The sequence below is a fragment of the Pelophylax lessonae genome (genome assembly GCF_965119305.1).
Source record: "Pelophylax lessonae genome assembly, chromosome: 4".
In the NCBI taxonomy this organism is placed as follows: domain Eukaryota; kingdom Metazoa; phylum Chordata; class Amphibia; order Anura; family Ranidae; genus Pelophylax; species Pelophylax lessonae.
In genome coordinates this window covers 16,513,374-16,538,133 of record NC_138771.1, presented here as the reverse complement: position 1 = coordinate 16,538,133, position 24,760 = coordinate 16,513,374, and the positions used below count along the sequence as shown (strand labels likewise).

Sequence of the window (24,760 nt, the reverse complement as noted above, 5' to 3'; positions counted from 1 at the left end):
ATTTTAGGCCAATTTGTTTTCTGCTACATATTTTTGGTATAAAAAAAAAAAAAAAAAAAAAAAAAAAAATCGCAATAAAAGTGTATTTTGATTGGTTTGCGCAAAAGTTATCGCGTCTACTAACTCCAGGAAAGATTTATGTTTTTTTTATTGTTTTACTATTAATGGCGGCAATCTGCGATTTTTTTTGCGGGACTGCGACATTGCGGCTAACAGATCAGACCCCTAAACTGATATTTTTGACACTTTTGGGAGGACCAGAGAAGGGCAACTAAACTAATTAGGGGATTGGAGGACCTTGATTATGAGGAGCGTCCGCAATCGCTTGATTTATTCTCCCTGGAGAAGAGACGCCTGAGGGGGGACATGATAGCAATTTTTAAATATCTAAATGGGGATCTAGGCTTAGAAAAAAATCTGTTCAGTCGAAGGGATTGCATGAGAACTCGGGGGCATACAATGCGATTAGAGGAGAAGCGTTTTAACCTCAGGCAACGTGGGGGGTTCTTTACTGTTAGGGCTACAAGATTGTGGAATTCTCTACCACAAGAGGTGGTTTCTGCGGGTAGTATGGTGGCTTTCAAAAGACTCTTAGACTTACATCTCAAGGATCAGAACATTCAGGGGTATGCAAGATGATTACAGCCACACACATCTACACAGGTTGAACTGGATGGACTTTGGTCTTTATTCAACCTCACCAACTATGTAACTATGTAATTACTACAGTAATCAGTGCAAAAAATATACACTGTCACTGTAATAATGACACTGGCAGGGAAGGGGTTAACCCTATGGGTGATCAATGGGTTAAATATGAGCCTAGGGGAGTGATTCTAACTGTGGAGAGGCGTGGCTTGTGAAATAACCATAGAGACCTGTGAACCTATATAGAAGGATCACATGGGCTCTGTGATCATTCCAGAGAGAAGAACAGTCAGCTGTGTTTACAACAGTGGCCCGTTGTCCTCTCTCAGCGGGGAGCGATCGCGGGTGTCAGGCGGCAATCGGAGTCGCCTGACCCGAGCATCGGCTTCCCCTCTGCCGAGTGGGGGCGAGAGCACGCCGGCGTGCGCTCGCCCCCTAGCTTCCTGCACGCGACCGACGTAGACCTACGTCAGTTTGCGCAGGAGAGCAACCTTGCCGCAGTAAAAAGGCGGTAGGTGGTCGGGAAGTGGTTAAGAAAAGTTCTTTAATTGATTGCACTGCTTGTAGCACAATCTGTATATGGGGGAGAGCATCCTGTGACTGATCAGATTCTCCTCCATTCACAGATCATGTTACAGGCAGTGTAATCAATGAAAGAACTTTTCTAAATGGAAGAGAGGGCAAGAAGGGGCATTTCCCTGTTGGATCTGTACTGCCGTTCTGCCTGAACGTGAATTGTTGCAGCCCTGTAAGTTCGGAGAAAGGAAGAGGACGGGGTATACCTGCACAGAAGATTCAGGGGACGATCACAGACAGGAGGGCGTGCAATGGATAAACAAGCACTTAACTCTCACAGCGGGGGTTGGAGCGCAAGGCTAGTTTTTTTCTAGTTCTCCAGAGTTCAGCTTTAAAGTGGTTGGAATCCTCTGACATGAAATGTGAACAAAGCATATCTCTCTATAGTGTGCACTTGTCTCAATCCAGAGCACTAAGTGTCATTTCTGTCTGCTGTGTCCTTCCTCTGCTATCTGCATGAGTCACTTCTGACAAGTTTTCCTGACACCAAGAGAAAAAAAGGTGACAAGAGGGACATAGTCTGATTGACAGCCTCAGCACTGTTCCGGTGTGCTGTGCGAAGGGGGGGGGGGGGGGGTGTCCCTTCCTTCAATCAGTTCTGTGTAACTTCAGCTCCCCGCCCCCCGCTTTTCAGTGCTTAGCAATCCTGTTTAAATTCTGGACTTTGAAAAGACGTAGAAAAGAGAAGACAGCAGATAAACGGGTACAGTAGGATTTGTTTCATCTCTGTGTATCACCTGAGGATAGTCCCTTCACTGGGTATATTTAAGGCCCCTTTCACACATGGGAGTCCGTCGGCGGACTCCGTTTTTCTCAGCGGGGGAGCGAGACAGAGCTGTCAGTGTGCGGAGACAAAACGGTCAGGTCCCCGCTGTTCTCTATGGGTGAATCGGATGAGAACGGACCGCCTGTCCGTTCTCATCCGATCCGATCCATGGACGGATGGAAAATAGGGTTTCTGTCCAGATTTGATGGAGCAGATCGGATCGGATGTCAGCGGACATGTCTCCGCTGACATCCGCTGCCCCATAGAGATGCATGGGGCATCCGTTCAGATCCGCCTGAAAAACTGACAGGCGGATCTGAACGGTCCGCTAGTGTGAAAGGGGCCTAAGGGTTTACAACCACTTTCAATTTTATTTACCTTAACAATCAATAGCTGGTTAAGGAGCAGGCGGCCGCTGCAGTCTTAACACTCCTGACTCATCTGCTGTCAGCGGGATACCCTGCTGACAGCAGAATGTAAACAGATGTAAACAAAAGAAGTGCCGGCATTAAAAAAACAAAAAAAAAACAAAAACACAGCATGCCCCCAATCTATACTTTCCTTGGGGAAGAGGAATCATCGTTGTTAAGGATGCGGCGTCTGCTTGCTCCTTTACAACCAACTATTTACTGGTTGTTAAGGATGCCGGTGGCTGTCGGATCCTTAACAACCAGCTAAAATTAAAAACATTTTTTAACAATCGATTGTCAGGATCACTACTTAAATTTACCACAAGCATTCATTTATTTCCTTCCTTTTACTAGTGTTTTTACGTGAACTGCAGAAAAAAAAATTTTGAATGAAGTTCAGAGGTATTTTACCACAGATCTTAAAGTGGTAGATACTGCTTTGTAAACGCAGCCCAGTATGATTTGTGAATATACACATAGAAAAAATTAAATACTTTAGGGTAAAATACACTTTCAATCTAAATAGGAAACCAAAGAAAGGGTTGTATTAGTACTGCTGAGGGCCACACTTACAGTGCCTTGAAAAAGTATTCACACCCCTTGACATTTCCACATTATGTCATGTTACAACCAAAAACGTAAATGTATTTTATTTGTATTTTATGTGATAGACCGACACAAACTGGTACAGTATTGTGAAGCGGAAGGAAAATGATAAATGGTTTTCAAAATTTTTTATAAATAAATCTGTGAAAAGTGTGGCTTGCATTTGTATTCACCCCCCCTTTACTCTGATACCCCCAACTAAAATCTAGTGGAACCAATTGCTTTCAGAAGTCACCTAATTGGTAAATAGAGTCCACCTGTGTGTAATTTAATCTTAGTATAAATACAGTAATCCCCTGCTCCATCGTGGTTCCGTTTTTGCGGTCCCGGTAATTCGCGTTTTTTTTTTGTAATGTTATTTTACTATATAAATCATTCAAAATGAAATATTTTTGTGTTTTCCATTGCTCTTGCTCTGTCTCTTAGTATCTTTTATGTGTTTAAATGAGTTTCTATTGTTTTAAAAGTGTGTTTAAAGACCTTAAAATGCTTTTACACGTACAGTGACAGTAAAAAAACATGCCTACAATGCATTTTAATAGGGTTTTTCTATTTCGCGGAATTTCACTTTTCGCGGCTGGGTCCGGAACGTAACCCCCGCAATGGAGGGGGGTTTACTGTACATCTGTTCTGTGAAGCCCTCATGAAGGCCAAGAAACACACCAGACAGGTCAGGGATAAAGTTGTGGAGAAATGTAAAGCAGGGTTAGGTTATAAAAAAAATATTCTAAGCTTTGAACATCTCACGGAGCGCTGTTCAATCCATCATCGGATAATGGGAAGAGTATGGCACAACTGCAAACCTACCAAGACATGGCCGTCCACCTAAATTGACCGGCCGGGCAAGGAGAGCATTCATCAGAGAAGCAGCCAAGAGGTCCATGGTAACTGTGGAGGAGCTGCAGAGATCCACAGCTCAGGTGGGAGAATCTGTCCACACAGATTTTTTCAAGGCGCTGTACATTCCTGAAATGCTGTTACAGCATTTCTTTAGGATTTACAAAACTTAAATTTATATTTCCAGTTGAATTTTAATAAACTGTAAGCCTCGGTTCACACTTATGCGATGCGGGAAGGCTGCGAATCCGCAGCCTGTTCCCGCATCGCACACGCACCCCCGGCAGTTTACACTGCCATATGCGATACGCTGGGGGTGTCAATGTAATGTTAACGACACCCCCAGTTTGATCGCATATCGCAGTGCGATCATGCAGTTCGCACAGGATCAGATCGCACAAGTGTAAACCGCTGTGCGATCCGATCCTGATGCGGCTGCCAAAAAGGGTCCCTGTGCGTGTTTGGTGCGGCTGCGGTGCGAATTTAGCCATACAAACTGTATGGCTAAACTCGCACCGCACAGCCGATCGCATGTAATGTCGGAGCAGTGCGCTCCAACATTACATGCGAACCCCGCACACGCACAAGTGTGAACCGGGGCTAAAAGGGTGAAAATAAGCAAAGCCATAATGAGTCGTAGAACGTATTGTGACCTCATGAAACTTCGATCCTCAGACTTGTTAGGGGCCACAAGGAAAGAAAGAAGAAAAAAAAAATAGGAGGTGTCGGGTCTAAATTTCAGCAAGAATGTGAGTTTTTCTTATAAAATTCTGTATTGCATGTGTCAGTTTGCCTAACATTGGCCCAGAGAGTGTTCCACAATGAGTATAATCATCTGTATCTACTCCACAAAAACAGGGATTTTCACCTCCAAAGTAGTTTTTTTTTTTTACCCTTCATTTCCTGAAGTTTGGAGAAAAGCCGGCCAAAATTTTCCAGGTCTCCTTCTCCCGAGGTGAGACTGGCAAGTTCTCGGATATCAAGGTCCAGCATCGGGTCTGAGAGAAAATATTCTTTAGTCAGTAAAGTCATTCTCCAGCGATTTATCCATTATATTATTCAAAGTAAAAACGTATTCTGTTTATCAAATTTAAAAAATAATACCTTTATTCTGCTTTACTACAATATTTACATGAAAAAATACATCCAGGGTGCACATTCCACATTACCAACTGTGTGACTCAGGTGAGAAGTACAGGAATATTCTTGGGGGGGTTCCTAAATACACTATCATTAGTACAGTGACAGTGTATATAGCATTAGCACTGATCACTGTATTAGTGTCACTATCAGTTAGTGCTCCTCCCAGCCAGCGTCAGCAAGAGCCAGATTGTTCGCCACACTATAAGTCGCTGATATATCACACACACACACACATATCTCTATTCATCTCTCTATACAAACACACACACAATATTTTATATTATATATACACATTATATTATATATATATATATATATATATATACACACACACATATATACACACACACACACACACACACACACACACATTACACACACAACACACACACCGTAAAATTCCTTTCTCTGAGTCCTCCGACAGTCGCCGCCCACTCATTCAGTCTTCACCAAAGGGTATTGACTTCATCTCCATAGGAGTAGCTAGGCATAAGACTTGTTAAAAACAAAGCATTTACATAGACACACCTATGGGGCTGTCCCACTGGTCCAATACCCCCTGCCATCAGCATTCCCAACTCAGTTTGGTAGCAAGCAGTTAAGTCCACAAAAACACCAATAGAGGGGCGAGGGCAGCGACTGTCGGAGGACTCCGAGAAAGGAATTTTACGGTAAGATTTTACAAAAATGCAGTTTTCTCTTACGTCCTCCGACAGTCACCGCCCACTCATTCAGTCTTCACCAAAGGGGATGTCCCAAAGCAGTGTAGACATGAGGGGTGGGAAACGCGACCGTCATAAAGGCAACGCAGTACCCACGTCAGAGAAAGGAACCTTACGTGAACCGCAAGGTAATCCTCTGGGCAACAGAAGTTCAATAGGAGCAACAACCCAGGAAGCAAATAAACAAAAAGGGGGAGAAAACAACAACCCCCAACAGACAGGGGCAGGCAAACTACCTGACCCCATCAAGGCACTGCCGGACACAGAACTCTGCGGCCAAAGGAGGCATCTGCCGATGCCAGAACATCAATTTTGTAGAACTTTGAAAAGGTGTGCACTGACGACCAAGTCGCAGCCTTGCACACCTGGGCCACCGAAGCCTGATGCCGGAAGGCCCATGACGCACTCACCGCTCTAGTAGAGTGCGCCTTGACAGGGAAGGGCGATACCAGTTCCTTAATCGAATAGGCCTGAACAATCGTCTGTCTGATCCATTTTGAAATGGTCGCCGCAGGCGCAGCCATACGCTTTCGAGGGCCCTCAGGAAGGACAAAGAGAATCCAATTTCCGAAAGGATTCAGTCGACGACAGGTAAACCCCAATAGCCCTGACAACATCCAGAGAATGCAACGCAAACTCCTTAGGATGCTTAGGATTCGCACAAAGCGAAGGCAAAACAATGTCCTCATTAAGGTGAAAATCAGAAACCACCTTCGGAAGAAAGGACTGGTTAGGTCCCAAGACCACCTTATCCCTATGAACCACCAGGTAAGGGGAGCGGCAAGACAAGGCCGCCAATTCCGACACTCTGCGCGCTGAAGTGATCGCCACCAAAAAGGCAACCTTTTTTGACAGCAGAGGCAACGAAATTTCCCTGATGTTTTCAAAGGGAGGACGTTGTAAAACGGACAGAACCAAGTTTAAGTCCCAAGGAGGCAGAGGCTCCCTCCGAGGAGGGGCCAAGTGACGCACACCCTGAATAAAGGTACGAATCAAAGAGGGGGGGCTGAAAAAGGACGGCCAGAGCAGACAGCTGGCCCTTAATCGTGGTCAACGCCAGGCGCTGATCCACACCAGTTTGCAAGAAGGCCAACACCCTCGCCACCGAGTAGGCACGAGGAGAGAAGCCCCTGGATTCACACCAGGCAAAATAAGCCTTCCAAGTACGGTAATATATCTTACCGGAAGAGGCTTTCCTCGCTTTGAGCAGAGTAGGAATGACCTCAGAGGAGAGACCCCTGTCTCTCAGGACCTGGCTTTCAACAGCCATGCCGTTAAAGCCAGTGACTGTAAAGCAGGATGGAAGATCGGTCCCTGCGACAGCAGATCGTCTTGTAACGGCAGCCGCCACGGAGGCTCGATGGCCAGTTGAACAATGTCCGCGTACCAGGACCGGCGTAGCCAGTCTGGGGCCACCAGGATCACCAACTTCGGTTCCGAGACTAACCTGCGCAGGAGCCTGGACAACAACTGAATCGGGGGAAAGGCATATATCAGACGATACCGGTGCCAAGGCACCACTAGCGCATCCGATGCGTCTACTAGAGGATCGCGTGTTCTTGCCACGAACCTTCCCACCTTGTTGTTTAGCCGAGACGCGAACAGACACATACGGGGATCCCCATTTTCGCACACAGCATTTGAAACACCTCCGGGTGCAGGGACCATTCCCCCTGGTCCAGGGTCTGGCGGCTCAGATAATCGGCCTGCCAGTTCTCCACACCCGGAATGTGAACTGCTGAAAACGCCGGGACGCGAGTATCGGCCCAAGACAGAATACTGGTCACCTCCCGGGCCGCCCGGGCACTCTTGGTGCCCCCTTGGTGATGGATGTAAGCTACCGCAGTTGTATTGTCCGTCTGCACTCGCACAGGGCAGCCCTGAAGATGATCCGACCAATGGAGCAGGCACAGCCTGATCGCTGACAATTCCAAGATGTTTATCGGTAGGGACGATTCCTCCACCGACCACGTGCCCTGGGCAGACAGGTTGCCCAGGACGCCACCCCAGCCCTACAGGCTGGCATCCGTGGTAATCACCGTCCACAGCAGCGGCCGGAAGTATTCTCCCTCCGCTACGGCCGGGGACTGGAGCCACCACAGGCGATCCAGTCTGGTTTGATGACTCAGACACCCTCAGGTCCAAGGACTGAGGTAGCCTGTCCCATCTGGTCAATATCTCCTCCTGGAGAGACCGCGTGTGAAACTGCGCAAACGGTATCGCCTCGAGGGCTGACACCATTAAGCCCAGGGACCGCATACAGGTCCTGAGCGACGAGGAATCGTTGTCCCTGAGGGACCTGACCTCGCTCTGCAGGGTCCGGAGCTTGTCCTCGGGCAGAAACACCTTTGCTTGGGCGGAGTCCAAGACCATTCCCAAATATGGGAAACGAACCGAAGGAGACAAAGTCGACTTCTGGACGTTGATGGTCCATCCGAACTCCTGGAGCGTCTGAACCGTAGTGGACAGATCGCGCAGCAGGCTCTGACTGACACTCGATCTTAACAGGAGATCGTCCAGATATCCCAAGACCGCAATACCCTGTGCCCTTAACAGGGCCAAAACAGGAGCCAGCACTTTCGTAAACACCCTTAGAGCCGAAGTGAGACCGAAAGGTAACGCCACAAACGAATGCGAATCGGAGGTACCTCTGATGACCCTCAAATATGGGGATGTGTAAATACGCATCCTTGAAGTCGATAGAAGCCAGGAAATCTCCCGGGCTCAGAGAGGCTACCACCGAGCGGAGTGATTCCATGCGGAACTTTTGAACGCGCACAATGCGGTTCAGAGCTTTCAAGTCCAGAATTGTATGCACTTTGCCCTCCTTTCTGGGCACGGTGAACAGATTAGAATAGAACCCCCGAAACCTGCACCGGGACAATCATCCCTTGGGCGAGTAAATCCTGCACCGCCCGACAAAGATCTTGCAAACGATCTGGGGTCAAATGCAGATTTGAGGGAAAAAAACCTGTCTGCCGGCCGGGAAAGGAATTCGATCTTGTAACCCGATCGAATGATTTCCTGAACCCACCTGTCCAGGATCTGGAGCAGCCAAGGTTCGAGAAAACCGTGCAGACGTCCCCCCACCCCTGAAACGGGTGAGGGCGTCCCTTCGGGTTGAGGCAGACTGGGCCGCCGCTCCAGCCTGGGCGGCTTTTTGCTTGCCCGCCCAAGACTTCCTCTGGCCACCTTGGCCTCTAAAGAGTTTCCCCTTATCCTGTGCTTTGAAGGCACGAAAGGACCCCTGTTTTGGTTTGAAGGAAGGGCCCCGCTTACCGCGGAAAAAATTTCCCTTAGGATTCTGGGGCAACAGAGTGCTCTTGCCCCCAGTGACCCCCTTAACCAATTCATCCAGGGATTCCCCAAAAAGACGAGACCCAGCATAAGGGATGTCAGACACCGTTTTCCTGGAAGTCTGGTCAGCCGACCAGCTTTTTAACCAAATCAAGCGGCAATTAACCACTTTACCACCAGAGGATTTTGCTGTCTTACGTCCAGGCCACTTTTTGCGATTCTGCGCTGTGCGACTTTAACTGACAATTGCACGGTCGTGCGATGCCGTACCCAAACTAAATTTACACCCTTTTTTTCCCCAAAAACAGAGCTTTCTTTTGGTGGTATTTGATCACCTGTGCGATTTTTTGATCATGCGCTATAAACAAAAAAAGAGCGTTCATTTTGAAAAAATAACAATATTTTTAACATTTTTTTATATGAAATTCCCCCCCAAAAAAATTTAAAAATCTAATTTTTTTTAAATTTTTGGCCAATTTGTTTTCTGCTACCTATGTTTGGTAAAAAAAAAAAATCACAATAAGTGTATTTTGATTGGTTTGCGCAAAAGTTATTGCGTTTACTAACTAAGGGAAAGATTTCTGTCATTTTTGTTGTTTTTTTTTTTTAACGCGTAATGGCGGCGATCTGCGATTTTTTTTGCGGGACTGCGACATTGCGGCAGACAGATCGGACCCTTGACTGACATTTTTGACACTTTTGGGGGTACCAGTGACATTACTGCAGTAATCAGTGCTATATATATGCACTGTTACTGTAAAAATGACACTAGAAGTGAAGGGGTTAATTTTATTGGAGAGGGAGGGGTTAATGTATGCCTGGTGCTTACTAACGTGTGGGGGGGGGGAGGTGACTGTGTGACACAGGGACAGATCGCATGTTCAGCTATGCTGAACACTCCGATCTGTCCCTGCCTGTCACTGTCTGTTTACACAAGCGGGCGGATCTCCTCACTCGATTCCCCGATGATCGGGGAAGAGCAGCGGCGATCGCCGCCGCTCCCCCCCTGGCCCGACTCCCGCTGTGACTGATTACAGCGGGAGCGCGCCTCCGGCGGCGCGCGAGCGCCGCCTACAGGGGGAGGAGTCCAGCGACGTAGGTCTACGTCTCTGGACGATAACGAGCCACATTGCTGCAGTAGCAGCAATGTGAGCGGTGGGAAAGTGGTTAAGCACTGCGACACTAGATAAGCGTGCAGCTAACGGAGCCTCATTCAAGGCCGCATCGCACAAATACATGACCCCTTGATAAATCTGGTCCACCATCTCCAAGGTAGCAGGGGGGGTGGCAGAATCAGCCACGAGGGTGCGTTTGAGCACTTTGGTCCAATCCGCCACGGCTTGAGCCACCATGACAGAGGCGAAAATAGGTTTCAGCATGGAACCCACCCCCATGTAGGAATGTCGGGCAAGAGATTCCAGCCTCCTATCCGTAGGATCCCTAAACACCGGAGAATACTCGGTGGGTACCAGAGTGGCCCTGTTCAACCTGGCCTCAGTGTGATCCACTTTGGGAGCCACAGACCAGCGCAAATCCGTAGGAGACGCAAAGGGGTAGAGGAGTTGAAACTTCTTTGGCACCACAAAAGTGCGCTTCAAGTTACGCCATTGTTCATTCACAGTTTCGTGGAACTCAGCGGGGCAAGGAAATACCTGCGCCGCCTTACAGGATCTGTGGGTACCAAAAGAAGACCGTTTTCCCGGAGGATTGGGCTCATCCTCTAAATGTAGTGTTTCCTTAACGGCAATTATCAGCGCATCCATAGCTGCGCGGTCCTCGGCCGTCCCAGGGGGGGGAATCATCCACCCCCGCATCCTCCGCCTCCCCCTCAGACTGAGAAGAGCGAGACCCCTCAAGGGGCACACTATCTACGGCAACCATGTCAGATTCAGAATCAGAAGAAAGAGAGACCCTAGGCCTTTTTCTAGTATCCCGTTCAGACATCAAAAGATCCACCTTGGACGCTAAAGTCGCAAGTGCGGCAGTCAGAGCAGGCAGAGCAGAAGATTTAGAGGAACCTGAATCATCCACCAAAGCTGGGGGAATTTTGCTGTGCGCTTAAAGGGCCAGTACCTTGGAAAAAAAAAAAAAGTTTTTTTATTATGGAGTCCATAATAAAAAACTTTTTTTTTTTTTTCCCCCCAAGGTACTGGCCCTTTAAGCGCACAGCGATCCCCCGCAGTACACCACTATGAAGGAGTCTGCAAAGTCTGCAGACCCCCAAACAGGAATAAGCCAACAGCCAGAGGTATTCCAACAGTAAAACAGCAAAGACAGACCCCACAAGTGTTACCACACGCTGCCGATCTCCTCTGCACAGAAAAAGGAAGTGATTTCACCGCAGGAGGCTAAACTAGGACTTCAGACTAAGGAAACATGGTTGCCCATAGAAAGCAATGGCAGACTCCGGAAACATGGCCGCAGACATGTGCTCAGGAGAACACCTCGCCATACACAAGATAGCGCCGTAAGGCGTCAAAATACACTACATACATCGCTGCAGAAGCGCCCACAGTGAAGCCAGCATGCTGCCCACACCTAAAATGGCGGACCGGCGGTTTTTAATCCCGCAGCGGTCGCCGCACGTGTCTGCACCTCCACACACACCATAAAGTGTCACATAGGAGAGGGACAACCACTCCCCACATAGCGGACTAGCTAGGTTAAAGCCCCTGCAGGGACCAGGAGAAAGGGAGCCCCAAAAACACACAGACATTAGGGGATACCACAGACACACAGGACTGCCAGCCCCAGACAGAGGCCCCACACAGAGTGAACTTACCGTACCCAATAGCGTGGGGTGCCTCACATCGACGGGAAACCTCCCACCCCAGATGGCGGGGGTGCCATCAGCCAAAAACGCAGGACACTAGCAACGCACGGAAACCGTGGGAGAGACGTCCAGGCGAGGTGGCCACCTCGCGGGCTTTTATCCCTGAGGACAGGGATGGGTCGTTTGCGAGGCCAGGGCATACTCATGGCGGGCTGGGATTCAATCAGGCCCTCTATCCTGGGAAACCAGGACAACCAGTGCGACTCCCAGCTCCGCAACGCCGTCTTCATCCGAAGATTCGACTAACTAACGCTGACAAATAAACAGCTAGTAATGCAAAGAAAAACACATTTGCAGAAAATAAATCATAAAATAGAAGAAGGCTGAGACTGTAGCCCCAGCACAGGGAAGCCTATCTGCTCCTTAACTAGGCAGAAGACAAACTGAGTTGGGAATGCTGATGGCAGGGGGTATTGGACCAGTGGGACAGCCCCATAGGTGTGTCTATGTAAATGCTTTGTTTTTAACAAGTCTTATGCCTAGCTACTCCTATGGAGATGAAGTCAATACCCTTTGGTGAAGACTGAATGAGTGGGCGGCGACTGTCGGAGGACGTAAGAGAAATATATCTATATATCTATATATCTATATATATATATATATATATATATATATATATATATATATATATATATATATATATATATACACACACACACACACATATATATATATACACATACATATATACACAAAAATATTATACACACACATATACATACATATGTACATATATACACACACACACACACACACCATAGATTGTAGATGCTATAACTTTCCCATAAGTCAATAAATATACACTTATTTGGATTTTTTTTCCCCAAAGACATGTAGCAGATGGTCTAAATTTATGAAGAAATTATATATTTTTTTTATTGGAGATGTTTTAGAACAGAAAGTAGACAATATAGTTTTTCTTTCAAAATGTTTGGTCTTTTTAAATTTATATCGCAATTAATAATACACCCAGTAGTGATCAAAATACTTGCCTGCACATTTCTCCTCTGTAGATGAATACTCCTGGATCTCTGCAGTCTCCTGTTGTTATCTCTGCCCTCATCCAGCCCCCTCCAGCTCTCCTTGGCTTTCCTATGACTGATCCCTCCCTCCCTTGCTGGCAAATTCTTCACAAGAGTTAGAGAGAGAGCTGTGCACAATGTCTTTAGCCTAGGCCAGTAATGGTGAACCCTGGCACCCCAGATGTTTTGGAACTACATTTCCCATGATGCCCATGCACTCTGCAGTGTAGCTGAACATCATGGGAAATGTAATTCCAAAATATCTGGGGTGCAAAGGTTTGCTATCACTGGCCTAGGTCAATGACCAGACAAGAAAGAGGAAGTGGGCTGTATAGGTATACACTGGCAGAAAAAAAAGTTTTACTTTTCAAAGTTAAAACAAGGGCAGAGGATTTAATAGATAGAAAGATGAAAAAATTACTGAAGAGCCGCCTTAAAGGTAGAAAAAGTTCTGAAATAATTTATCTTTGTCACATTTTTTTTTTACATCACAGAAGCCTGACATTTTAACAGGGGTGTGTAGACTTTTTATATCCATTGCAGTTTTGCAGCACTAACACTCACCCACAACAGAGTCAATCTGAGAATCACAATGACTTCCAGAATCTCCACCTCGTCCTGGATCCGCAGAATGTACTGCAGCCTCCCCACTGGACACAGAGACCTGAGAGACAGATAAAGGCATTAATTCAATTCCATGGACATGGCTAATTTGAAGTAATAGAGCCACTCTTATCTATTAAAAACGTGTAGGTACCAAGAAAAAAAATACATCCAAACTAGCAAAGCCAATATATCGAGGGCCGATATGCACTTTCCCCGATGTATTGGAATCGGCCACCAAGGTGGCCAATATTACCGATAATTTTGAAAGTGCTTGTACCGGGGTGATGCCTGCAGCTAGAGGCATCACCCCGATACCGGTGTCCATAGCCGACGGTCGGCTGTCTTGTAATGACAACCGATGTGGCTTTGAAGCCACCAGAGGTGATGTCATGACTTACCTTCCGGGTACTCGGCGCCAGATTAAAAAAAATGACAGCATTCAAAAACAGCCAAACTTGGTGTTTTGAATGCTTTTAAGTGCAGAGAAGGGGTTTGGGGTCTTTTAGACCCCCAGATCCCTCCACAAGAGAACCTGTCCAGTAAAAAAATTATAAATAAATAAAAATACATTTTTAAATGTACGAAAATTTCGGCCCATATCGGCCGATACGATACGCAATGAACAAACTATCAGGATCGGCAATGAAAAAACTATATCGGTCGATCCCTAATCCAAACTCCCCTCTATGCTGCAGCCTTGCTGTTATGCTGCAGCTGTCCCCCGCTGACACTTAAGCCTTAAAACTGAGCAATCACATAACCACTGATTTAGCTCTGAGAAGAAAGCAGCGACTTAGCCACCACACTCTCTGCTCTGTCCCTCCAGTGCTCACTGGCGCACAGCGGCATGCTAATCAGGCATCTGGTCCGATCCTGACATTATTGTCGGGCTCCTTCCAGAGCCTGGAGTGGCTCTGTGATGTCAGCAGACAGTGGACTTTAGCCCATTGTCAGCTGATTCTGGTTCACAGGCGATCACAAGTAAGTGCTCCCCTATGACCCATAACAGAAATATGGCCCAAAAAAAAGATGATAAAAAAAAAAAAAATATATAAATTATTGCCAGTTGCATATCTGCATATTTATTGGTATTTTTCTTATAAAGATTACATTGGGGTGATAGAATACATTGGGGTTGATTTACTAAAACTGGAGAGTGCAAAATCTGGTGCAGCTGTGCATGGTAGCCAATCAGCTTCTAACTTCAGCTTGACAGAAAAAAACTGGAAGCTGATTGGTTTCTATGAAGATTGCACTCTCCAGTTTCAGTGAATCATCCCAAATGCCTAACTACTCCACCCCCAGCCCTGATTTTACAGTTTTACTTCTCTGGAACTTTTTTTTTTTTTTTTTTTTTTTTTATTACATGGCAAATTAAAGACTTACTTTTCATTTTTTTTAACACTATAATCATTTCATGTACACTCCAATAATTAAGATGTAACTATTTCTTAAAAAAGATGTGTCAGCTGTTTTTAAACTGCGAACCCTTTGCCGGATTTGGTGTCTGTACGGTTTTATCTATGAGCTAGGATGACAGACAGCTGCTCACTGACACTGATGTTTTGACAGTTTAAACCGGGTCAATAAAAGGGGATTACTGGAACCAACCCCGATAGGATCATACATTTGTCCCAAACACCACCACATTTGCTGGGCATCTAGTGCTGCATATAAATAAATGTGTGTGTGATAAATAGGGAATTCTATTAGCCCCCATTCACACTGGGGCGACGCTACTTCGCACCGCGACCTCCGAGGTCGCGGTGCGAGCAGCGCGCCGCGACCTCGGAGCGGCCGCCACGGACTTCGTAACATTGAAGTCTATGGCGGTCGCCTCCTGGTCGCCCCAAAGAAGCTCCGGACCCTTTTTCTGAGTCGGAACGACTTGTGTCGCTCCTATCAGAACGGGTCCGCAGCTTCCCTATGGGAGGCGACCTGCGGCGACCTGTGAGGCGACCAGGTCGCCTCACAGGTCGCCCCAGTGTGAACGGGGGCTTATGGGACACAATCTCTGAAATTCAGGAAGAGTGGAAACTCTTTAAAATTTTGGAAATCCACCACAGGACAAGTGTCGGTGCAGGTGATAGATATATGTACCGGTCAAGAACAGATACATGAATCACATGGTGGGGGGCAGCACTGAGGCTGGCGTGTCCATACTGTGGACAATCTGTCATCAGTGCTTTGCTAGCTGGGACAGTCAATGCAGAAGACCTGCGTTCCCGACCTTCGTTCCTGAATGCGGGTAGCACTTGGTACATCGTTCAGCCCCGTCCAACCGCACTCACCTATAAACACTGAACCCGACCTTCCCGGGCACACTGCACCCAATGGACCCTTATGCAAGGAGCCTTATAGAATAAAGCAGTGGTCTCCAAACTGTGGCCCGGGGGCCGGATGCAGCCCTTTGCTTGCCTTTATTTGGCCCTTAGGGCACTGTTCCTCTCACTGAAACAAGGCACTATTTCTACCACTGACACCAATGATGGGACACCATTCCTTTCACTGGCTCCAATGAGCCTTCATCCCAGTCGATGCCTTCTGAGAGGAAACGCGTTGGTTTGGAGCTAGCAAAGTGACGCCAATTAGCGCGGACCGCACTGCTGACAGCCATGCAAGATTTTATCCCATATCGCTCAAATTCATTGTCCTTGATGATAGTGTTCCATTATCTTTTTTAACCACATGTTTTAATTAGCAGCCAATTTTCACATATAGAGCACAGCGGTGACACACTTTACATTATGGATTATTTCAGCTGCACTACAAACAGTTTGTTGTATTTGCATGTGGGAAAGTTGGAGCGTCATCTCTTCACTAAACACATTGAATTGTGGAGCACTGGACTATTTATTAACTTTTTTCACCATTTATAATTTGTAATTTTTTGTGAACAGATTGTGGCTACTTATTCACAAAAAAATTATTTTTGATTTAATTCACTTGTTACACTGTTCTAGGCTACAAGAGTTTCACTACTGTATTTCTCCCACTGACACCAACGATGGGGTACTATTCATCCCACTGACACCAATGATGGGAAACTATTCCTGCCACTAACACCAGTAATGGGACGCCATTTTTTTTCCACCGATACTAATGCTACTGACGACATTGATGGGGCACTATTCCTCCCACTGACACCAATGATGAGGCAATATTCCTCCCACTGATACCAATGTTGGGGCACTATTCCTCCCACTGACACCAATGATGGGGTACTATTCCTCCCACTGACACCAATGATGGGGCACTATTCCTCCCACTGACGACATTGATGGGGCACTATTCCTCCCACTGACGACATTGATGGGGCACTATTCCTCCCACTGACACCAATGATGGGGTTCTATTCCTCCCACTGACACCAATGAAGGGATACTATTCCTGCCACTAACAGCAGTAATGGGACGCCATTTTTTCCACCGATACTAATGCTAAGGCTCTATTCTTTACACTGACACCAACACAACGATGGGGTGCTATTCCTCCTTCTTCTGACCACAGGTGCCATGTAATTTATTTATCCCCCCCAGTGGCCACCAAAACTGAAACCACTGATGGTGGGGTATTTACTACTCCAAGTGGTCCCTTTGTTTAGAATGTGTGGAGACCCCTGCGACAGAGTATTGTATATTAACACATTCAAAAACCAAAGCCAAAGGTCAAAAGAAACACTATTTATAAGACCTTGTTCACACGAGCGATAGTACCTGTATAGCAAGAGCGGGCTCCTTTTTTGTAGCATCTCAAACTAACAGGTGCTGCATGCAGCCCATTGCATTCTATTAGGATGTAGCAGCTGCATGGACACAGCCGCTCACCCCAATGTGACAGGCATGCGCGTACGTGTAAACAGCCCTGAATGCAAACTGTTCATCCTATATGAGCATTATCACCCATGTGAATGAGGCATAATATAAAAATCAACCAATTGGAACTCATGTGCTTGGGATTACATATGTCTAGCCTCAGACAAAAACTATTTTTTTAGGAAAAAAAGGCTTTATTGACCGTTCATCTAGTGCATGTCAGGCACCACTTGTCAAACTCCCCCTATGGAAGTCATAAGTCGACCCCAATTGGGACAGAACAAACCACCCTGAGGATCTATAAAACAGAAGAGAGAGAGAAGAGAGAGAGAAGAGAGAGAGAAGAGAGAGAGAAGAGAGAGAGAAGAGAGAGAGAGAGAGAGAGAGAGAAAAAGAAAGAAAGAAAAAAAGAAAGAAAGAAAGAAAGAAAGAAAGAAAGAAAGAAAGAAAGAAAGAAAGAAAGAAAGAAAGAAAGAAAAAAAGAAAGAAAGAAAGAAAGAAAAAAAGAAAGAAAGAAAAAAAGAAAGAAAGAAAGAAAGAAAGAAAGAAAGAAAGAAAGAAAGAAAGAAAGAAAGAAAGAAAGAAAGAAAGAAAGAAAGAAAGAAAGAAAGAAAGAAAGAAAAAAAGAAAAAAAGAAAAAAAAAAAGAAAAAAAGAAAGAAAAAAAGAAAGAAAGAAAGAAAGAAAGAAAAAAAGAAAAAAAAAAAAGAAAAAAAGAAAGAAAGAAAAAAAGAAAAAAAAAAAAGAAAAAAAGAAAGAAAGGAAGAAAGAAAGAGAGAGAAAGAGAGAAAGAGAGAGAGAATGCGCGCGAGAGCGTAGTAACTTCATCTCTCTCAGATAAAAGATAAAACTTATGTAGGAAGATTTGTTTCATCTCCGTGTATCATCTGAGGTCACTCACTTCACTGATAATATATCAAGGTTTACAACCACTTTAAGCTTTGAAAATGAGAGCTAGCAGCGGATTGGTTACACTGCACAGCTGATCCAGTCTTGGTAAATTAACTTCGTTATTTTAGGGCTTTTTCAGAGCAGAGTGTGTAGTTATTGGATCTGTAATAGGAGTGGTGGTATATGTTTAAAGGACTCCATTTCAACAGACTTCAGTGGCACAATAACAATATATTTATTTTCATGCCATATTTGTCTGCTCTAGAAAATGGTTCAAAATACACAACAATGCATTTGGCATGGATTGACCCTCAGTACACACAGCTGACATTAGTAGCCTCTGACATAATGAAGATACCCACTTACGCTATCCTGTGGATCTCCGCTGCTCTCTGTGCTAAGGTTCACTCCTGCCAAGGAGCCAAAGATCCCAAAGGACTGTTCTAGAAATACATAAACATGATTTACCAACTCAGTATGTCAGCAAGCAATGTGCATGCATGGCTGGCAAAACAAAGACAATCCTTAAAGGGCAACTCCACTTTCGTGGGGGGAAAAAAAATAGCAAATACAAAAAAACAATACAGCGTATACAATTGTGACACAAATCATATTGTAATTGAATGTTATTAAAAATGTACTTTGCTTTTCAATCTGCAACTGTCGTAATTTTCAAAAATACAATGCAATATGGCCGCCTGGAGTTATTCAGTACACAGAATATATATTGACCACACCCCCAGAAACATAATTTCTGGCTTGTGTGATTGGCTCACCAATATTCACCAGCACTGACCAGACAGAGGGTCAGGAGTCCTGCCGTCTTTTAGGACACAGGCAGTGCAGAATGAAAACTCCTCCTACAAGCTTAACCAGTGCTCGGCCAGTGAGCCAATAAGAAGAAGGGGGCGGAGCCTAACCGGGGCTCTGTCTCTGAATGGACAAAATGAGCTGCGGCTCCACTCGGGGACAATCGTCAGAAGGGAGGGGTCAAGAGAGCTGAAGAGAGACCCGAGAAGAGGAAGATCGGGGTTGCCCTGTTAAAGCCACTGCACAGAGGAGGTAGGTAGAACATGTTTGTCGTTTTTAAGCAAAAAACCAAAAACAAGACTGAAGTCACTTTGGGACTTTAGGCCCCTTTCACACTTGTGCGACTTGTAATGCGATTTGGGACTGCAAAATCGCATGACAAGTCGTTCTCCATTATTTCCAATGAGTACCATTCATATCTGTGCGACTTGAAGTCACACCGACTTCAAAGTAGTCCCTGCACTACTTGGCACGATTTTGATGCGTTTTGAGGTCCAAGGACATTCAAGCCCAGTCAAACTCACATCAAAATCACGGCAACAAAAATCACGGTAAAATCATGCGAATTTGAAGTCGCACAAGTGTGAATGGGGCCTTAGGCCTAGTCTCCAAGTGGTATTAAAAAACTGTCAGTGAGCACTATAGGAGGCTTTATTTTTTATGTGACTTCTGAGTGGATGTGGAACCCCTGAGAGGTTATTTCCTTGCGGGAGTTCTATAGAGGAGATCATCGTTATTTTATAAACCCAGGAGGGCATGCATACATTTGCTGACCTCTGTACAACTTTGTGGTCAAACCCAACAAGAGAAGCAGTTCAAGGTGATATGGGATAGGAGCGCACCACCTGAGAATTGTTTTGCTCACAAGAAGAGTGTTTCTGCAGGAATTGCACATTGTACTTCATTGAATGCTTACGCAGATTGCACAGTGATTTTGTGGTATGGTCACACAAAATGCACAGGGCTTTAGTGCATGTTCACATTGGGACACAGATTATTATTGCACCACAATTTTGGACTTTATATTTACACCACATATGTTGATTGCACTTTTATATATGAGTGTTTGTTTTTTGTACTAAGCAGCCAAGAGGTCCATGGTAACTCTGGAGGAACTGCAGAGATCCACAGCTCAGGTGGGAGAATCTGTCTGCAGGACAACTATTAGTCAGCACTCCACAAATCTGCCCTTTATGGAAGAGTGACAAGAAGAAAGCCATAAGAAATCCCATTTGTAGTTTGAGAGAAGCCATGTGGGGGACACAGCAAACATAGAATTAGTTGCTTTGGTCAGATGAGAGCAAAATTTAACTTTTTGGCCTAAAAGCAAAACGCTACGTGTGGTGGAAAATGAACACTGCACATCACCCTGTACACACCATCCCAACCCTGAAACATGGTGGTGGCAGCATAATTTTGTGGGGATGCTTTTCTTCAGCAGGAACAGGGAAGCTAGTCAGATTTGATGGGAAGATGGATGGAGTAGGGAAGTAGGGCCTCTGCAGTAGGGCACTCACTGAAACTACAGCAGTCAGTGCAAAACTGCTAGAAAAAAACAGCTAGGCAACAAGCTAGACATTGGATTGGACTCTTAGCAGCAGGGCACTCACTGCAACTACAGCAGTCAGTGCAATACTGCTAGAAAAAATTCAAGGCAACAGCTAGACCAGGCATGTCCAACCTGCGGCCCGGAACCGCAGGCAATGCGGCCCACTGCCCCCTGACAATTTTTTATTTTTCTGGGGAGGAAGGAAGTCGAGTTGGGGGCACGGCCACAGCGGCTTCCAACTAACTGTAGGCAGAGGCTGCCTCGGAGGGGATTATCCACTAGTGGTGTTAAATTAGTGCGGGGGGGGGGGGAGGGGGCGCAGCAGCGTGGGAAGGGCGCGGCAGAGTTTTATTACTTACAGTATACACCTTAACTATAGTATATATTTTATATGCGGCCCGAGAACATTTCTCTACACTTAATGTGGCCCAGAGAAGCCAAAAGGTTGGACACCCATGAGCTAGACAGTGGATTGGATTGGAGTCAGTGGACTACCTCTGCAGTAGGGCACTCACTGCAACTACAGGAAAAAGAAAGAAGAAAGAAGACGACGAGGAGGAGGACGAGGACAAGAGAGAGAGAAGAGGGGGGAGAAAGGAGAGGGAGAGATCTTCTAGCATGGGAAGCAAGTCTTTTGTAGCGTGCCTTATTTTCTCTCCATCACTGAAGAGGATGACTTCTTCTGTCAATTATGGCTTCTTTCAAATAGAGATGAAGTTCATCATCCAGGCTCATCATTGCAGATTCAGAAGAAATTGAATCCTCTGCATGAGGCCCCAAAAAAAGACTGAAAATGTCCTGATCAATTCGAACCACGATGAAGAAGATTCTCTTCTGTTTGTTGACGTATTTTTGGACATTTGTCTGTTTTTGCAGCATGCTGCTCTTCATAAAAATAGTGTTCTGGACTTGTCTTTTTGGCAGGAACCTCCTGCACCTCCTGTTGAATATCTTCTGTCAGCCATTGTTTCGCCTTAGCCAATACATCATCAGAAGAGAAAGCATTGTTCTTGTATTGAGGATTCCAAAGACTTGCAAGCATAACATTTTTAATCTCTTCATGCTTCTCAAAACATATATCAAAGCTCTTTGGCTTGACAGACCATCATTTGAAATTTGGAGGGTGTTGTGTGACACGACACAGAGGTCTGACATTTCAGCAAGCCTCATTCCTTTACGCATGTTTGCTCCACTGTCTCGAAGTTGCGCAAGCATCACTCAGTCTTTCTTGATTCCCCATTCTTCAAGCATGCCTTAAAACATTTCTCTACTGTATTCAGTTTGGAATCCTTGCATCCCTTTTGTATTCAACACCAATTGCCTTTTTGTCCATCCACTGTCAATGAAGTGGCATGTAAGAATGATTAGAGACTCTGACTCTGTTTGTGACCAGCAGTCCTTCGTGAATGAGAGTGAGTTGCCAGCATTCTCTGGTTGCAGCATAGCCTTTACTTTGTCAACGACCTTTTGGTAAAGCTTTGCCAGCATTTCGGTTGGATAATACTTCTCACTCTTCGGTGTGTAGCTTGGCTCAAGTATGGACATCAACCGCTGAAATCCTGAGTCAGACACCAATGTAAATGGCTGGTTATCAGTGACAATCATCTCTGTGATTACTCTGTCTAGCAGTTGGGATCTTCCATCTGAATATAAACAGTGACATTTTTTTTTCCACAAACATATCTGTTATTGTTGCCTGGGATAGTGGAGGAGGTATTGAATCAAAATCACATTGATATTCATTTTGTTTTTTCTGTGCTGCATGATACAATTCAATATGATGAACTCTTAAATGGGCCCAAAGATTTGACGTATTTTTTTTTCTTTTGCAGTTACTGATCCCATGCTTATGTTAAAAAGATTAAAGGAATGGCTTGCTGAAGTTGCTGCTGGCACTGGCACCCTGTTGTGGGTTGGTGGCTGATGCCTGGCAGTGTCGCTGGCTTGGTGTCGCCCTTTGGAGGTGGCTTGCTTGCGGGAACACTGTGGTGGCTGGAGTCACCCTGTTCTGGGTGGCTGGCTTGCAGGAACACTGTGGTGGCACTGGCTGGCTGGCTTGGTGTCACCCTGTTATGGGTGGCTGGCTTTCAGGAACAGTATGTGGTGGCTGGTTGGCTGGCTTGGTATCACCCTGTTATGGGTGGCTGGCTTGCAGGAAACTTGTGGTGGCTGGCTGGCATGTGACTGGTGTCACCATGTTACGGGTGGCTGGCTTTCAGGAACAGTCTGTGGTGGCTGGTTGGCTGGCTTGGTGTCACCCTGTTGTGGGGTGGCTGGCTTGCAGGAACAGTCTGTGGTGGCTGGTTGGCTGGCTTGGTGTCACTCACTCACTTTGGCCTGTTGTGGGTAGCTGGCTTGCTGGAACACTGTGTGGTCACTGGTCACAGTGGCGGGTGGTTGGCTTGGTGTCATCTGGGTGGCTGGTTGCTTGCGCACCTGAACCCTGTTGTGGGCTGGGTGGCTGGATGCTGGCCAGTTCTGTTGCTGTAGGCCGGATGGCTGGCACCCTGTGGCTGAGGCCAGGGCCTGTGGATGGATGGATGGCACAGTGACCGGAATGGACTGCAGCTGACTGTAACACGAGACTGTGTGAGGCGTGGGGGGCGGTCTTAAGGCAGAGAATGTGTGCAGCGCGCGTTGAAATGGCATAACGTATGGGCCGCGCAGGCGTGGGAGGCGGTGTTAGAAGACAGAACGTGTGTGCGCAACATACGCAATGACATCACGAAAGGGAAGTGCATATCGGCCCCCGATATATCGGTGTTGCCGATAATCGGTCGTTCTATAAACAACACGCCTACCCAGTGCCCCTAGTTTACATCCACAACACATGAAAATCCACACTTCTTCTGTTTACACATAGTCATGGAATTTTTTACTGACTCTGGTTTTGATGTTGAACTCTACGCTGACATAGTGGAAATTGTAATTAAAAGTTCATCATCTGAGAAGTCAGAGTAAATAAAAAGTCTAGTGTATTTCAGCTCACCATACTGTACAGAAAGTTCAGCCTGTTCCTATAAATCTTTGCAGAACACTGACCAGTACCATGTCAGACAGACGTTAGTTGGGGAAGGGTGGCTCTGTGCACTGAATTCTGTCCTTCCACTTTTATGATAATATGGACTTTCCTTAGTAAAAATAATCTTCTAAAGCTGACAAAGTAAACAACATCAAAAGTAAAGCAGTTGCCCACGGCATTCAATCAAATTAACGGATTTCGTAATACTGTAGGATTCCATATCCTAGCATCATGAAATTTAGACAGCAATGCTTGGAGGCCCTCTGTCTGTGATGAGGTGGTCAAGTTCAGTGATCTACGAGGCGTATCTAAAAAGTTCGGTGAATGGTTTCAGAAAACAAACAAAACAGAAGATACAAATTATCTTTATTAGCCTTCAAAATAATCACCATCCTTCACAACACACTCTTGACAATGTTCAAAAGCTTTTGGAAACTGTCAGCAAAGGCCTCTTTAGGAATCAATCATAGAACCACTGTTACACTTGCTTGGATTGCCACCACGTCAGCAAAACATTGTCTTGACCTTGGACTTTTGCAGGCGCCTCCTTTTGGGTAGCGGGGAAGACGGTGAACCACATTTCATTGATTGCCGCTTGGGTGCCACTTGGATTCCGGATGGAATTGGCAGAACCGGGTCTCACCCCCTGTGAAGGTGGTTGGCAGAAAGCATGGATCCTGGTCCCCCATGGTGTTGAAACCTCAAGAGGTTTCCATCCATTTTACTTTCTGTCCGTCTGTCAGCTTGTGCAGCACAAACCGGGAACAGACCTTCTGCTTACCGAAATCTTTGCAGACGATGGTGCGCACCGTATCCTTGCAAATGCCCAATTCCTCCGACCATCAATTGTAGAGTCATTTGACGATCTCGTGCCAGCATTTGTAGCGCTTGATCATGTCTGGGGCTCTGCTGATCGACAGCCGACCTGAACATGGCTCATCCTCAGTCGTTCCCTTCCCATCATGAAAGCATTTGAAACTGTCGTAGACAACTTTTTCTATTCACGGCTCCCGTCCCATACACTTGCACCAACATTTCATGCATCTCTGTCGCCGGCTTCCCCAATTTGTAGTAGAACTTGATGTTCACTTGTTGCTCCATTGCACTGTGACCCTATCTCTCACATGGACTACATTTCACTGCCTGCAGCCGGTTTTCCCTGACGGTCTTGTGTACTCCAGGCTAGCTGGCGATGCTTCTTGATATGC

The 24,760-nt window shown here is 46.0% G+C and overlaps 1 protein-coding gene across 1 annotated transcript in view; it reads right to left on the bottom strand.

The window, feature by feature from the left end:
- The window catches only part of AAGAB (alpha and gamma adaptin binding protein), a 58,896-nt gene that overhangs the window by 5,703 nt on the left and 28,433 nt on the right, over positions 1-24,760 (bottom strand). The window contains exons 6-8 of the mRNA XM_082253033.1: positions 18,538-18,614; positions 13,425-13,524; positions 4,737-4,841 (exon numbers count right to left, since the gene is read on the bottom strand). Coding sequence (XP_082109159.1) covers positions 4,737-4,841; positions 13,425-13,524; positions 18,538-18,614 — 282 coding nt within the window. The remainder of the gene's footprint in view (positions 1-4,736; positions 4,842-13,424; positions 13,525-18,537; positions 18,615-24,760) is intronic.